Raw genomic sequence first — 14,301 nt, forward strand, 5'->3', positions numbered from 1 at the left:
TTCCATATTAAACCAACTGGTTTTAACTGTGTTTAACTAGTTTATCAACTGGTTTCAACTAGTTCCAGTTAAACCCAGTTTAACTAGGTTCAACTGGAATTTTGACCTGGGTTAGCACTGTCATGACTGCATACTCGGTACTTTCATGAGCTCAGTGACAAAATATCACAGGCATAAGTTATTAATCGGATGGGATTCGAACCCAGGACCCTCGCTATCTAAAGCAGTGTCTTACCAACTAGCTATATTTAAAAATGTTGTACTTGAATTTCCAGTCGATTCTCACCATGTGGTAGCCAAATGCAGCAACATGTATACAAAATAATATGGTTTCATTTTAAATAGGAACACTGTAGCTTTGCATTGATATAATTTATAACAATATACATTTAAAACAAAGGGAAAGGCAGTAATAAATATTAAAAACAAACTTTATTAAAAAAGTTTCCATACTTTTTGTGAGCAAATCAACTTGAGAGTCCATTAATTATGGTGAACAAATAAAAGGTCAAAAGTTCAACGACTGTAACTCAAAAACCACATGACCTAGAACGCTCAAATTCGGGTATCAGAGTTTTCTCATAAATAATAGGACCAAACTAATTCAGCAAATTTTAAGAAAATCTGTGAGATTGACCCAGGATGGCGTGATGATTTGACACGGAATGACCCATGTGTTCATCTGTCTGTTTCTCTCACTTAAACGGCCCTTGTTACAAAATGCCACTGGAGTGGTCTATGCCTATATTGAAGTAACTGTCAATGTTATGTATGCCTTGAGAGAACACGTGGGGAACTGACTGACTACATCAATGCATTGGCATTTGCGGTGTCTGCGTGATACACAAGTACATTTATTTTGTTTGAGAAAGTAGTGTTTGCATGTGATACACATTAAAGTAGTATTGTTCTAAAAAAAGTAGTAGTGTATACATGTGACAAACATGTGATATTGTTCTAAAAGGTTTAAGCAAATGAGGTGACCATGTGATTGGAAAGTTACCAGCATATTATAGCATGAAGGAAACATGTAAGGGGACTGGGGTTTGGGTTAAAACCAGAGAAGAATATGACAGACAGGGGTGTTAAGTACTGGCAGGTTTAATTTGTATTGTGTGGTTTGATCCATGTTTCAAGTGAAACTCTACACGGTTATACGTACATGTACTGGGGTATGGTTCCATACTGGGTTATGGTTCCATTAATTTGTGTGTTATGGGAGATTTTTGCAGCACTTTGAGATACCTGCCTTAAATTATTTCTTGCAGTTGAAAACATGCATTATCAACCCATTTCCATAAACAATAACACAAATAAACTTACTTTTTGCAAGCCAGAAAAAATAAGTTACACAAGCTTCAAACATATACCATACACTGTATGATATTACATTACTCCACGGATTTATTTTAAATGTGCCAAAAACATAAAATTCAAATTGCCACCATACCATTAAGGAGTTGAGTGCCAAAGCTGAAATTTGGTGTATATTTTAAGTAGACATAATATATGTTTAACTGGTGTAAATTTCAAAAACTGTTTCAATTGATCGCGGGGTCAACCGGGGTCAAGACGGGCGGGGTCTTTTTGACCATTTTCTGGCTGGAACCAACTTTGGGCCCATGCTATTTCTGAATGAATGCATTGGTGAGCTTATATTTGCTTATTGGTATAGACATTCACCCATATATAATACCTAGGGAATACGGATTCATTTGACCCCTCATGTGGGCACCGGGTGACCCCAAATATCACAAACAAACATTTTTGGCTGATTAGGAGCCTACTTTGGGTGACCATAACTTGAAAATTAATGGAGATACATTTAAATGGAGTGCAGATTCATGACATTTGGCGAGAAGTAAGATGGTGTACCAAATTTGAACTCTCTACCTGGTACAAAAACTAAATTATGAGCTTTCAAAGTCGGAAATTATCACAAAAATCACATTTTGTGTCTCGTGCGCAGACACAAATTGGCCGCCTCGAGCAAATTTCAATGGGTTACACGTGTATCTCGAAAACGATGGAGTATGATTTAGCTTTTTTGTATTGTGTTCATTTGAGCCACATCCAATCATTCTGATGAAGTTTTATTAAAATCTGAGGGGGTCACCTGGGGACCACTGGTTGATTTGACATGGAATGACCCGGTAGCCAAATGCACCAACATGTAATCATCACAAATATGGTTTCATTTTAAATAGGAACACTTTAGCTTTGCATTGATATTATATAACAATATACGTGTACAAAGGGAAAAGGCACTAATAAATAATAAAAACAAACTTTATTAAAAAAGTTTCCATACTTTTTGTGAGCAAATCAACTTGAGAGTCAAGTAAACAGAATAAATATCTAACACCCATTTCAGACAGGCGGTCCAGAGTCACGCGGAACAAATTCTGAATTAAGTACATGAAAAGTTTGACGTCTGAAACAGTTAGGCTCGACTGGACGCACTACTTAAGTCGAAAGATCGACTGTTGCAGTCGTTCGGAGCAACTTGGTTTCACACGTCGAACCTGCCATGAGCCCAGCCGATGTAAATGTTACACCATGTACATGTATGTTAATTTCGCCTGTCCGGAATAAAAAGTTATTTGGGTCGACCTTTGGTGTGCATGTATGAAACGAGCGTAACCCATTTATGTTTGATGATTATAACAGGTGCATTCAGGTTCACAGAGACAATGCATGTTTTTTTGTAATCTAGGTTCATGAGTACAAAAAAGTGCAACCAGCAGATAATACGCTAATGAGGTCATGGTTTTTATTGTAATCTGGGTCCATGAGTACAAATAAGGTACTTGTGTAGACAGCCTCTTCTTTCGATTTACAAATATCTACAAGTCGTGCCTTGACTTGACCACACTCTATCAGGATTCAGATACTTCAGGTTGTATAGACCCGAGAGGTTGTCGCAGCAAAAGCTTTCAGACCCAGACACCGCTACTTCGAGATTGATAATCTTGTGTATCAGTACCAGATTCAAATTAGCCTTGGTTTAACGACAACAAGCGAGGTAGGTTTCACAAGCATGAACTGTTTTTGTTTTCCTTTATGTTTACGCAAGTTTGCCCAAAGAAGTCTCAAAAAGCTTAACACATCGTTTGATTAATGAATCGACTAATTTCCATACTAAAATGCTTTCGTTTTCTAAAATTTCTCCTTAGTTTGGTTTTGATCATGATGACTGAGCCAGTACCGACAATTATCTGGGCTGTCCCTAGATCACGCTCCAACGCCCTCACGAAGAGCCTGAGTGGGATCCAAAACTCTAAAATCTTTCATGAATTGTACACCAACGCTTTCTACTTTGGACCAGATAACCGCGTCGGTCCGGCCCCGCCAAAACTGTCCACAGAAGCCACTTCTGAAGTAGACAGAAAAATTGTTGATGGAGGCTGCGTATTCCCGAGCTCAGTCACCTCATACGACTGGGTTAAAAACACCTTGGCTAGAGACTATCCAGGAAAAGTTGTCATCTCCAAAGAGATGCCTTTTTGTTTGGATTATAAGTATGACAGTCTTCCCAAGGGTTACCGTCACGTCTTCCTGATAAGACATCCACGAGACGTCTTTCTGTCTTGGAAGAGAGTAGATTACGAGATCTCTCAAGCACAGTCAAACCAAGCACCAGTGCCCTTCAAAGATTATCAATTGGACAACGCAGAAACAATATCATACACAACAGTCTTCAAGCAATCTTACGAGTTGTACCAGTACCTTAAGGAGAATCATTTGGATGAAAACCCCGCTATCATTGATGGGGACGACCTAATGAACGATCCAGCAGGGATGCTGGAAGCTTTATGCATTAAACTGGGACTTCCTTACTCTGATCATCTGCTCACTTGGGACAAAGGTATCAGTGATACGTGGACGATAAGCGATAAATTTAAGCCACTAATTGAAAACATTCCAGCCTTTGAAAGCTTTCGTGATAGCACAGGCTTCAAGAGGCGCTCACCTGGCAAGGGAGCAAGTTCTGGTGATGCCGAAATCACTGCAGATATGCAGCGCTGCATTGATCCCAACATGCCATTTTATCTGAAGATGTATGAGCAACGTCTTAAGGTTGAGCATGCTTGATTGACTGTCAATTTGCAATCCTTCAATGCAAGTTTGCATTACAATATATTGGCAATGGTGGGTACTCTTTGTATCCACTTTTTTTCAAAATAATTTTTAGATTTCTTTTAAGTTTAATCAGAAAACTTTTAATATTTCGAACTTCACATCTGGACTTTTTTTTTTTTTTTTGCAGTGCCAACTGCTATATCTTTCCAGTCTGATTTGGTTACAACCGCTTTATGCCAGTTTTCATCTTGTTATTTCTCGTAATTATTTGATTCACTTAGTTGTAATCTATCTAATGAGGATTGTGTTGCTTAGTTTTGCTTTTAATTTGTTTTGGCTCATCTAAAATGTCACTCTATTGGCAATTTCTTTGTTTTCTTTGCTACAAATATGTTGAATAATGCGCTTTTAGAAAACCTAGATACATGAATACATGCATACCCATTTTTGACTTCCATTATAAATGTTGTACTTTGTAGATTTAATATTTGCGCTACCGTACATCCATAATGTTCTTCATTGGCTCTATGATACTAGGCCTAATATTCTTCTCATATTTTGTTTTACCTAGATGCATTATACATTTTTTTTGGTATAAATTTTCTTTAAATGCCTTATTAACAATTAGTGCTCAGAATTTTTATTAACGTTTTTTTTTTTTGCTGTTGTTATTAAATGCATTTTTTTCTCCCTTCAATGCCATGTCTACCACATTTAATAGCATCTTACATGTATGTCACTCTTAGCTCGTGGCTACACTCAGGCATGCAGCTGTAACTTCACCAACGACGAGGAAATGTCAAAATTTGCAATGATTTTGTATAGTATAATTCATAATTTTGAATGGTAAAATTGAGATTAAAAAAAAAGAGGAAATCAGCTGATCCAAGGAAGAAAAGTTGCATTCCTGTACACTACACTACTGTAGCCTACAGCCATATGCCCACTATGTAATATATCAACACTAGAGGGCGCTATTTCTACAACCCTTGTAAGCTAGTCATGAGTTACTGTGATGAATAAAAGTGTATCTGGAAGTTATACTCTGTGAAGATATCCACTCATTTCACACTATATTTCATTTTCTGTGGCCACCAGACTAATACAAAACTGTAACAGCTAACCTGCCATGGAGAGCTGCCGATCGCCAGATACATGTAGAACCAATGATTGACAGAAAAAAACAATCATTTGATCAACTGATGGTCAAATGGGTTGGGACATTGACAAGTATGGAATGACTATTTCAAGTTTTCATTGTTTTAGCTCATACAGCTATACAACTGGAACCAATGATAAACTCTTTTGGGTTTTATCTTTTCATATTGTCCACATGTAAGCAGCATTGTTTGATTAAGTTTCAAGTCAGAACATCATTGCAATAGGGAGTTTTAAAACCTTAAAATGTTTTCATTGTTTCAACTCATTCAACTGGAACCAGTGATACATGTAAACTCCTTGAGTTTTATCTTTTCATATGAATCTACATGTAAAAAGCAATATTTGATTATGTTTCAAGTCAGAACATCGGTGCAATTTAAGGAGTTATGACCATTTGAGGTTTTCATTGTTTTAGTTCATTGAACTGGAAACAGTGTTGCACTCTTTGAGTTTTATCTGTTGCATATGAGTTTCGTTATTTTTAAATCAGTACATCATTGCAATAAGGAGTTATGACCATTCAAAGGTTTTCATTGTTTTTGCTCATTCAACTGGAACCATCAAATAATCCTCATCTAGCAGGGTGCTGAGCAAGCGCAGCATTCCACTAGTTTTATTTATTCAAATGAACTTCTGGACAGCGCCCTAAATTGGTGCTTTTTGCCATATCCCACTTTAGATTGGTGCCTCGTGCATAGTGCATTGCATCTACATGTACATGTATATATAAATGTGTGGATTTGGGAACCAGATTATATTTTTACCATGTTGTAGGAGGAATGACCATGGTTCAAAGTATAGGCTGAAGTTTCTTTGTCTTTATAATATTATAATTGGTGTTAATTAATATTGGAGATGAATTCCAGATAAATATAGATCAATATCTAGAGACTGCATGTCTTGTTTCTATGTGAGCAACACATACAATGTATATAAGATTACCTGTGATTTCGTGGATTAAATTGGATACAACACAGTGTAAGTTGAAATTCATTTTCTTTTGATTCTGAAGTCTATATATTTTAAGTGGTACACATATATTCTCCCTAATAGTATTATTAAGGGAATCAATGTGTGGTGAAGAGGTTTTCAACTAGTGGTTTAATCCCAACGAGGCCTGGGGTGCGTTCCACTCGCGCAAACGACTCGCAACTGTTCGCGCGAACGTTTTTTATCTTTTGAAGGATTGGTGGGTATACCCGATGTCAATATGGCGGCGCCCTGAAATGAAGATGGCGCGCACCATACGTAGTTTTTTTAAAACTTTGTTTTTGCTGCAATAGAACTCTTTTTGACATCATTACATCAACTAATTGACTTTGTTATTCCAAATCTGCATTATCATCCACCAAAAATACCATGTAATTATGTTTGTGACAAAGAAATAATACCGTATGCTTGTCCGCCATTTTAAAAACCACTCGCCAACACCTCAGAAGTATGTTCGCCTAAAGTTTCCAACGTTCGCCAACGGTTGCGGGGAACAACTCGTTCCACTTGAAATTGTTGGCAAACGTGCGCAACTGTTGGCAACCTTTGCGCGAGTGGAACGCACCCCTGGTTCTTGATAATTTTACCGAGACAAAGTCGAGGTCAATTATAAAGAACCAGGCCTCGGCGGGTTTAAACCACAAGTTGAAAACCGATTCAACACACTTTGATTCCCATTCATAAATACCTTTTCAGTCAAAAGCATCATCACTTTTTGGTCAAATGGTAAAAGAAATGCAAAAATTATAATTGTTAAATGATTTCTTTCAACACAACACCCCTCCAGCTATGAAATGGTAAAGCCCTCCGCCGCCCTCAGGTAAACAACTCCTTATAAGGGAATGCTATGGGCGTCGCGCGTATTGCGTGATGTGCTACAACTGTTTCAGCCGTTGCTCTCGACCAATAGGAATGAAGAAACCGTCTTATAAGAACAGGTGCAAGGTCGCGTGTCACGCCCTGCCATGAATTAACACTTTTTACCGGTCATAAACAAAGGTCTATACACACCCACGTGACGCGCTCTCCACCAACAGGAATAGCGAAACTGTCTGAGGTATTTGTGAATGAACTATAATTATATGATACAACTATATGAAACAAATCACTTTGAGAGTCCATTATACAAGATAATTATATCTTACCCATTTAATGTTTTGACAAGTATAACTGGTGCATTCAAACTTAAAAAGGGCAGCATGTTTTTTGTAATCTAGCTAGTAAGTTCATGAACCAACGAAAAGGTGCAACCACCAGATAATACATAAGTAGTTGCATATTTTTCTTTGTAATCTTGGTCCATGAGTAGGCCTACAAATTAGGTACTTGAGTAACGACCCCATCTTTATGTAACTACCAAGTCGTGCCTTGACTTGACCCGGTCTATCAGGATTCAGATACTTCAGGTTGTATAGACCAGAGAGGTTGACGCAGCAAAAGCTTTCAAAACAAGAGATTAATTACTACTGACATTGATACACCACACATAGAGTTGCATATATGAGAACTAGAGGGGGCACTAGCCTACATACATGTACACGTGGCCCAGCATGCAGCCATTTTCTAATTTGACAAAACAGCATTGCACAGCATGTGTTTACGCGGCCCGGTGTGCGGCCATTTTGTAAGATGACAAAACAGCATCACGAAGCGTTCAATAAACACAAACTCCAACATGTACGTACATGTACTTCATATTCAACGCACGTACAGAATGGCTCCCTGCGGTCCAGACGCGTTTGTGCAAGCAGCATCACAAGTGCGCCCTCTAGTTCCATATAACACGATGGTACCACATTACATTAGCCTTGGTTTGGTAAAACGACAACAAGCGAGGTACATGTAGGTCTCACAAGCTCGAACCGTTTGCCCCAACAAGTTTGCCCCAAAGAAGGTTTAAAAAGCTTAACACATCATTTGATTTAAAGCCACTCAGAGTCCATACTGAAATGCTTTCATAAACTTTTTCTCCTTAGTTTGGTTTTGATCATGATGACTGAGCCAGTACCGACAATTATCTGGGCTGTCCCTAGATCACGCTCCAACGCCCTCACGAAGAGCCTGAGTGGGATCCCAAACTCTAAAATCTTTCATGAATTGTACACCAATGCTTTCTATTTTGGACCAGACTCACGCGTCAGTCCGGCGTCAAACCTGTCCTCAGAAGCCACTTCTGAAGTGGACAAAAAAATTAATGAAGGAGGCTGCATATTCCCGACCTCAGTCACCTCATACGACTGGGTTAAAAACACCTTGGCTAGAGACTATCCCGGAAAAAGTGTCATCTCCAAAGAGATAAGTTTTTGTTTGGATTATAAGTATGACAGTCTTCCCAAGGGTTACCGTCACGTCTTCCTGATAAGACATCCACGAGACGTCTTTCTGTCTTGGAAGAGAATGGATTACGAGATCTCCCAAGCACAGTCAAACCAAGCACCAGTGCCCTTCAAAGATTATCAATTGGACAATGCAGAAACAATATCATACACAACAGTCTTCAAGCAATCTTACGAGTTGTACCAGTACCTTAAGGAGAATCATTTGGATGAAAACCCCGCTATCATTGATGGGGACGACCTAATGAACGATCCAGCAGGGATGCTGGAAGCTTTATGCATTAAACTGGGACTTCCTTACTCTGATCATCTGCTCACTTGGGACAAAGGTATCAGTGGTACTTGGACAATAGGCGATAAATTAAAGCTATTAATTGAAAACTTTCCAGCCTTTGAAAGCTTTCGTGATAGCACAGGCTTCAAGAGGCGCTCACCTGGAAAGAGAGTGAGGTCTGGTGATGCCGACATCACTGCAGATATCCAGCGCTGCATTGATCCCAACATGCCATTTTATCTGAAGATGTATGAGCAACGTCTTAGGGTTGAGCATGCTTGATTGACTGTCAACTTGCAATCCTTCAATGCAAGTTTGCATTACAATATTTTGGCAATAGTGGTTACTCTTATACACTTATATTGACTGGCAATGAGGTGCAACCGAGGGACTTCAAGTGACCAGAATAGTGACCTATTTCTGGAGGTCGAGGACAGGGGGAAATAGGCCCCTCTTTTAGTCACCCACAGGCCCAAAGGGGGAATAGACATACGTACACTAGTTACCGAATTATGCCAGTCAATATGTTTTATATGACCATGTTTCAGTCAACCAGAATACAGAAAAAGCAAGAGGTGTGATAGTATCTTTTTTACTACTTGCCACTATTTTACTAGATTATAATTTTTGTTTTTGGTTTACGTTTTCTAATTTGTTTTATAATTCAATCAGTAAATTTTTAATATCTTGAATTTCACATGAACTGTATTCTGCAGTTCCAACTGCTGTATATTTCCGGTCTGATCTGGTGACAACCGGTTCATGCCCAATTTCCCAGAATATTTTTTTGAAGCGCACCAAAGCCAATACCATGGGCTATACACTGTAGCTGGCCTCAGTGGTCACCATGTACATGTAATTGTGAGTTAGCACTGTCATGACTGTATATTCGGTACTTTCACGAGCTCAGTGAAAAAACATCACAGGCATAAATTATTAATCGGATGAGATTCGAACCCAGAACCCTCGCAGTTCTAGAGAAGTGTCTTACCAACTAGATATATTTAAAATGTTGTACTTGAATTTCCACTCGATTCTCACCATGTGGTAGCCAAATGCAGCAACATGTAATCATTACAAATATGGTTTCATTTTAAATAGGAACACTGTAGCTTTGCATTGATATAATTTATAATACATTTACAAAGGGAAAGGCAGTAATAAATATTAAAAACAAACTTTATTTAAAAAGTTTCCATACTTTTTATGAGCAAATCAACTTGAGAGTCCATTAATTATGGTGAACAAATAAAAGGTCAAAAGTTCAACGACTGTAACTCAAAAACCACATGACCTAGAACGCTCAAATTCGGGTATCAGAGTTTTCTCAAAAATAATAGGACCAAACTAATTCAGCAAATTTTAAGAAAATCTGTGAGATTGACCCAGGATGGCGTGATGATTTGACACGGAATGACCCATGTGTTCATCTGTCTGTTTCTCTCACTTAAACGGCCCTTGTTACAAAATGCCACTGGAGTGGTCTAGGCCTATATTGAAGTAACTGTCAATGTTATGTATGCCTTGAGAGAACACGTGGGGAACTGACTGACTACATCAATGCATTGGCATTTGCGGTGTCTGCGTGATACACAAGTACATTTATTTTGTTTGAGAAAGTAGTGTTTGCATGTGATACACATTAAAGTAGTATTGTTCTAAAAAAGTTGGTAGTGTATACATGTGACAAACATGTGATATTGGGTCGTATGAATAAAAAGTAGTACTTACTTTTACTTGAAAATTTCAAGTAGTTACTACCATCCATATGAATAAAAGGAAGTAAAAACTGTTATTTAAAAGTATTTACTAAAATGCTAAAAGTATCTACTTTTTCCAAAAAGTAAATTCTTTTAATTTTAGCACTTACTTACTTCCATATGAATAAAACGGAGAATATACTACAAAATGCAAGTAAATACTAGTGATTTTTCAAGGTAGCTCCAGAGCTACCTTGGGCACAGAAGTAAAAGGCTCGTCCGAAGAAATGACAGTGTTTATGAATGTTCCTCACAGGATAAATGTTTTAGTCCAAAGGAAAGACATCACTGAAATATTAAATAGACACATACACAGTGTTTCACAACAGAAACAATACACACAAACTCAAACTGCTTTTAATCAAACTTGTTTATATATGCTGAGGATAAAATAAAACCGTTTGTAAAAAAAAAACCGTTTTGTATCATTACAGTAAGCTTTTTAAAAGATATAAAGAATTTTTTCAACTCAGAAATGAATGCCTCGATCATTAAGGCTTATTGTTCATAAAATCAGAAGAAGTAATTTTTTAAACAATTAAATGCATTTCAATAGAATGTTGTTCGTGTTATTATTAAAACTTTTAAGTTTAAGTTAAATAGCTATGCTCATATCCAGTTCTCATCTTCTCTATACAGCGCTGTCATGCTCCACTCCAAGTTTCAAAAGCTTAACAAAAACGTTTTTATTCTGTGTGTCCAGATGAGTCGTCTTCATCAAAATGTTGTCAGAATAAAAACCTCATGGCTGACTTGAAGATTTCTATGTTTCTGTTAAATCAAATGCTGCTTTGGCTGTGTGTGCGAGTGCGTACATGGACGTGAGTGGGAGTTGTAATACAAAGGAAACCTTTTGTTAAGAGCCATTCAGCCATGGTATATCAGAAGTATTTACTCCAAAGCATTAAGTGAATACTTTGCAGTAAAAGAATAGGTTTATTCATACGGAATTTAGAAGATGCTTTTACTGAATGCTTCTACTTGGAAGTTTATGCTTTTACTTTTTGCTAGTACTTGTCAGTAAATACTACTTTTTATTCATACGACCCATGGTTCTAAAAGGTTTAAGCAAATGAGGTGACCATGTGATTGGAAAGTTACCAGCATATAGCATGAAGGAAACATGTAAGAGGACTGGGGTTGGGTTAAAACCAGAGAAGAATATGACAGACAGGAGTGTTAAGTACTGGCAGATTTAATTTGTATTGTGTGGTTTGATCCATGTTTCAAGTGAAACTCTACACGGTTATACGTACATGTACTGGGGTATGGATCCATACTGGGTTATGGTTCCATTAATTTGTGTGTGTTATGGGAGATTTTTGCAGCACTTTGAGATACCTGCCTTAAATTATTTCTTGCAGTTGAAAACATGCATTATCAACCCATTTCCATAAACAATAACACAAATAAACTTACTTTTTGCTAGCCAGAAAAAATAAGTTACACAAGCTTCAAACATATACCATACACTGTATGATATTACATTACTCCACGGATTTATTTTAAATGTGCCAAAAACATATAAAATTCAAATTGCCACCATACCATGAAGGAGTTGGGTGCCAAAGCTAAAATTTGGTGTATATTATAAGTAGACATAATATATGTTTAACTGGTGTAAATTTCAAAAACTGTTTCAATTGATCGCGGGGTCAACCGGGTCAAGACGGGCGGGGTCTTTTTGACCATTTTCTGGCTGGAACCAACTTTGGGCCCATGCTATTTCTGAATGAATGCATTGGTGAGCTTATATTTGCTTATTGGTATAGACATTCACCCATATATAATACCTAGGGAATATAGGATTCATTTGACCCCTCATGTGGGCACCGGGTGACCCCAAATATCACAAACAAACATTTTTGGCTGATTAGGAGCCTACTTTGGGTGAGCATAACTTGAAAATTAATGGAGATACATTTAAATGGAGTGCAGATTCATGACATTTGGCGAGAAGTAAGATGGTGTACCAAATTTGAACTCTCTACCTGGTACAAAAACTAAATTATGAGCTTTCAAAGTCGGAAATTATCACAAAAATCACATTTTGTGTCTCGTGCGCAGACACAAATTGGCCGCCTCGAGCAAATTTCAATGGGTTACACGTGTATCTCGAAAACGATGGAGTATGATTTAGCTTTTTTGTATTGTGTTCATTTGAGCCACATCCAATCATTCTGATGAAGTTTTATTAAAATCTGAGGGGGTCACCTGGGGACCACTGGTTGATTTGACATGGAATGACCCGGTAGCCAAATGCACCAACATGTAATCATCACAAATATGGTTTCATTTTAAATAGGAACACTTTAGCTTTGCATTGATATTATATAACAATATACGTGTACAAAGGGAAAAGGCACTAATAAATAATAAAAACAAACTTTATTAAAAAAGTTTCCATACTTTTTGTGAGCAAATCAACTTGAGAGTCCATTAATTATGGTGAACAAATAAAAGGTCAAAAGTTCAACGACTGTAACTCAAAAACCACATGACCTAGAATGCTCAAATTCGGGTATCAGAGTTTTCTCATAAATAATAGGACCAAACTAATTCAGCAAATTTTAAGAAAATCTGTGAGATTGACCCAGGATTGCGTGATGATTTGACACGGAATGACCCATGTGTTCATCTGTCTGTTCCTCTCACTTACATGTAAACGGCCCTTGTTACAAAATGCCACTGGAGTGGTCTAGGCCTATATTGAAGTAACTGTCAATGTTACATGTATGTATGCCTTGAGAGAACTGACTGACTACATCAATGCATTGGCATTTGCGGTGTCTGCGTGATACACAAGTACATTTATTTTGTTTGAGAAAGTAGTGTTTGCATGTGATACACATTAAAGTAGTATTGTTCTAAAAAAAGTAGTAGTGTATACATGTGACAAACATGTGATATTGTTCTAAAAGGTTTAAGCAAATGAGGTGACCATGTGATTGGAAAGTTACCAGCATATTATAGCATGAAGGAAACATGTAAGGGGACTGGGGTTTGGGTTAAAACCAGAGAAGAATATGACAGACAGGGGTGTTAAGTACTGGCAGGTTTAATTTGTATTGTGTGGTTTGATCCATGTTTCAAGTGAAACTCTACACGGTTATACGTACATGTACTGGGGTATGGATCCATACTGGGTTATGGTTCCATTAATTTGTGTGCTATGGGAGATTTTTGCAGCACTTTGAGATACCTGCCTTAAATTATTTCTTGCAGTTGAAAACATGCATTATCAACCCATTTCCATAAACAATAACACAAATAAACTTACTTTTTGCTAGCCAGAAAAAATAAGTTACACAAGCTTCAAACATATACCATACACTGTATGATATTACATTACTCCACGGATTTATTTTAAATGTGCCAAAAACATAAAATTCAAATTGCCACCATACCATGAAGGAGTTGAGTGCCAAAGCTGAAATTTGGTGTATATTTTAAGTAGACATAATATATGTTTAACTGGTGTAAATTTCAAAAACTGTTTCAATTGATCGCGGGGTCAACCGGGGTCAAGACGGGCGGGGTCTTTTTGACCATTTTCTGGCTGGAACCAACTTTGGGCCCATGCTATTTCTGAATGAATGCATTGGTGAGCTTATATTTGCTTATTGGTATAGACATTCACCCATATATAATACCTAGGGAATATAGGATTCATTTGACCCCTCATGTGGGCACCGGG

The 14,301-nt window shown here is 37.5% G+C and overlaps 3 protein-coding genes across 4 annotated transcripts in view; 2 read left to right on the top strand and 1 right to left on the bottom strand.

The window, feature by feature from the left end:
* Positions 1–14,301, bottom strand: part of LOC139941924 (tetratricopeptide repeat protein 37-like) — a 64,659-nt gene that overhangs the window by 30,469 nt on the left and 19,889 nt on the right. The window lies entirely within an intron of this gene.
* Positions 2,802–6,154, top strand: LOC139941971 (uncharacterized). Its single transcript, XM_071938619.1, has 2 exons — positions 2,802–3,025; positions 3,177–6,154. Exon 2 carries the CDS (start codon positions 3,190–3,192, stop codon positions 4,093–4,095), a length of 906 nt encoding a protein of 301 aa, XP_071794720.1. The 5' UTR covers positions 2,802–3,025; positions 3,177–3,189; the 3' UTR covers positions 4,096–6,154.
* Positions 8,217–9,126, top strand: LOC139941748 (uncharacterized). The gene has a single exon (XM_071938364.1). It carries the CDS (start codon positions 8,224–8,226, stop codon positions 9,124–9,126), a length of 903 nt encoding a protein of 300 aa, XP_071794465.1. The 5' UTR covers positions 8,217–8,223.

This window comes from Asterias amurensis, chromosome 9 (assembly GCF_032118995.1).
Source record: "Asterias amurensis chromosome 9, ASM3211899v1".
In the NCBI taxonomy this organism is placed as follows: domain Eukaryota; kingdom Metazoa; phylum Echinodermata; class Asteroidea; order Forcipulatida; family Asteriidae; genus Asterias; species Asterias amurensis.

Coding starts and splice junctions, on each gene's coding strand:
- LOC139941748 (XM_071938364.1), top strand. CDS start 8,224: ATGATGACTGAGCCAGTACCGACAATTATCTGGGCTGTCCCTAGATCA.
- LOC139941971 (XM_071938619.1), top strand. CDS start 3,190: ATGATGACTGAGCCAGTACCGACAATTATCTGGGCTGTCCCTAGATCA.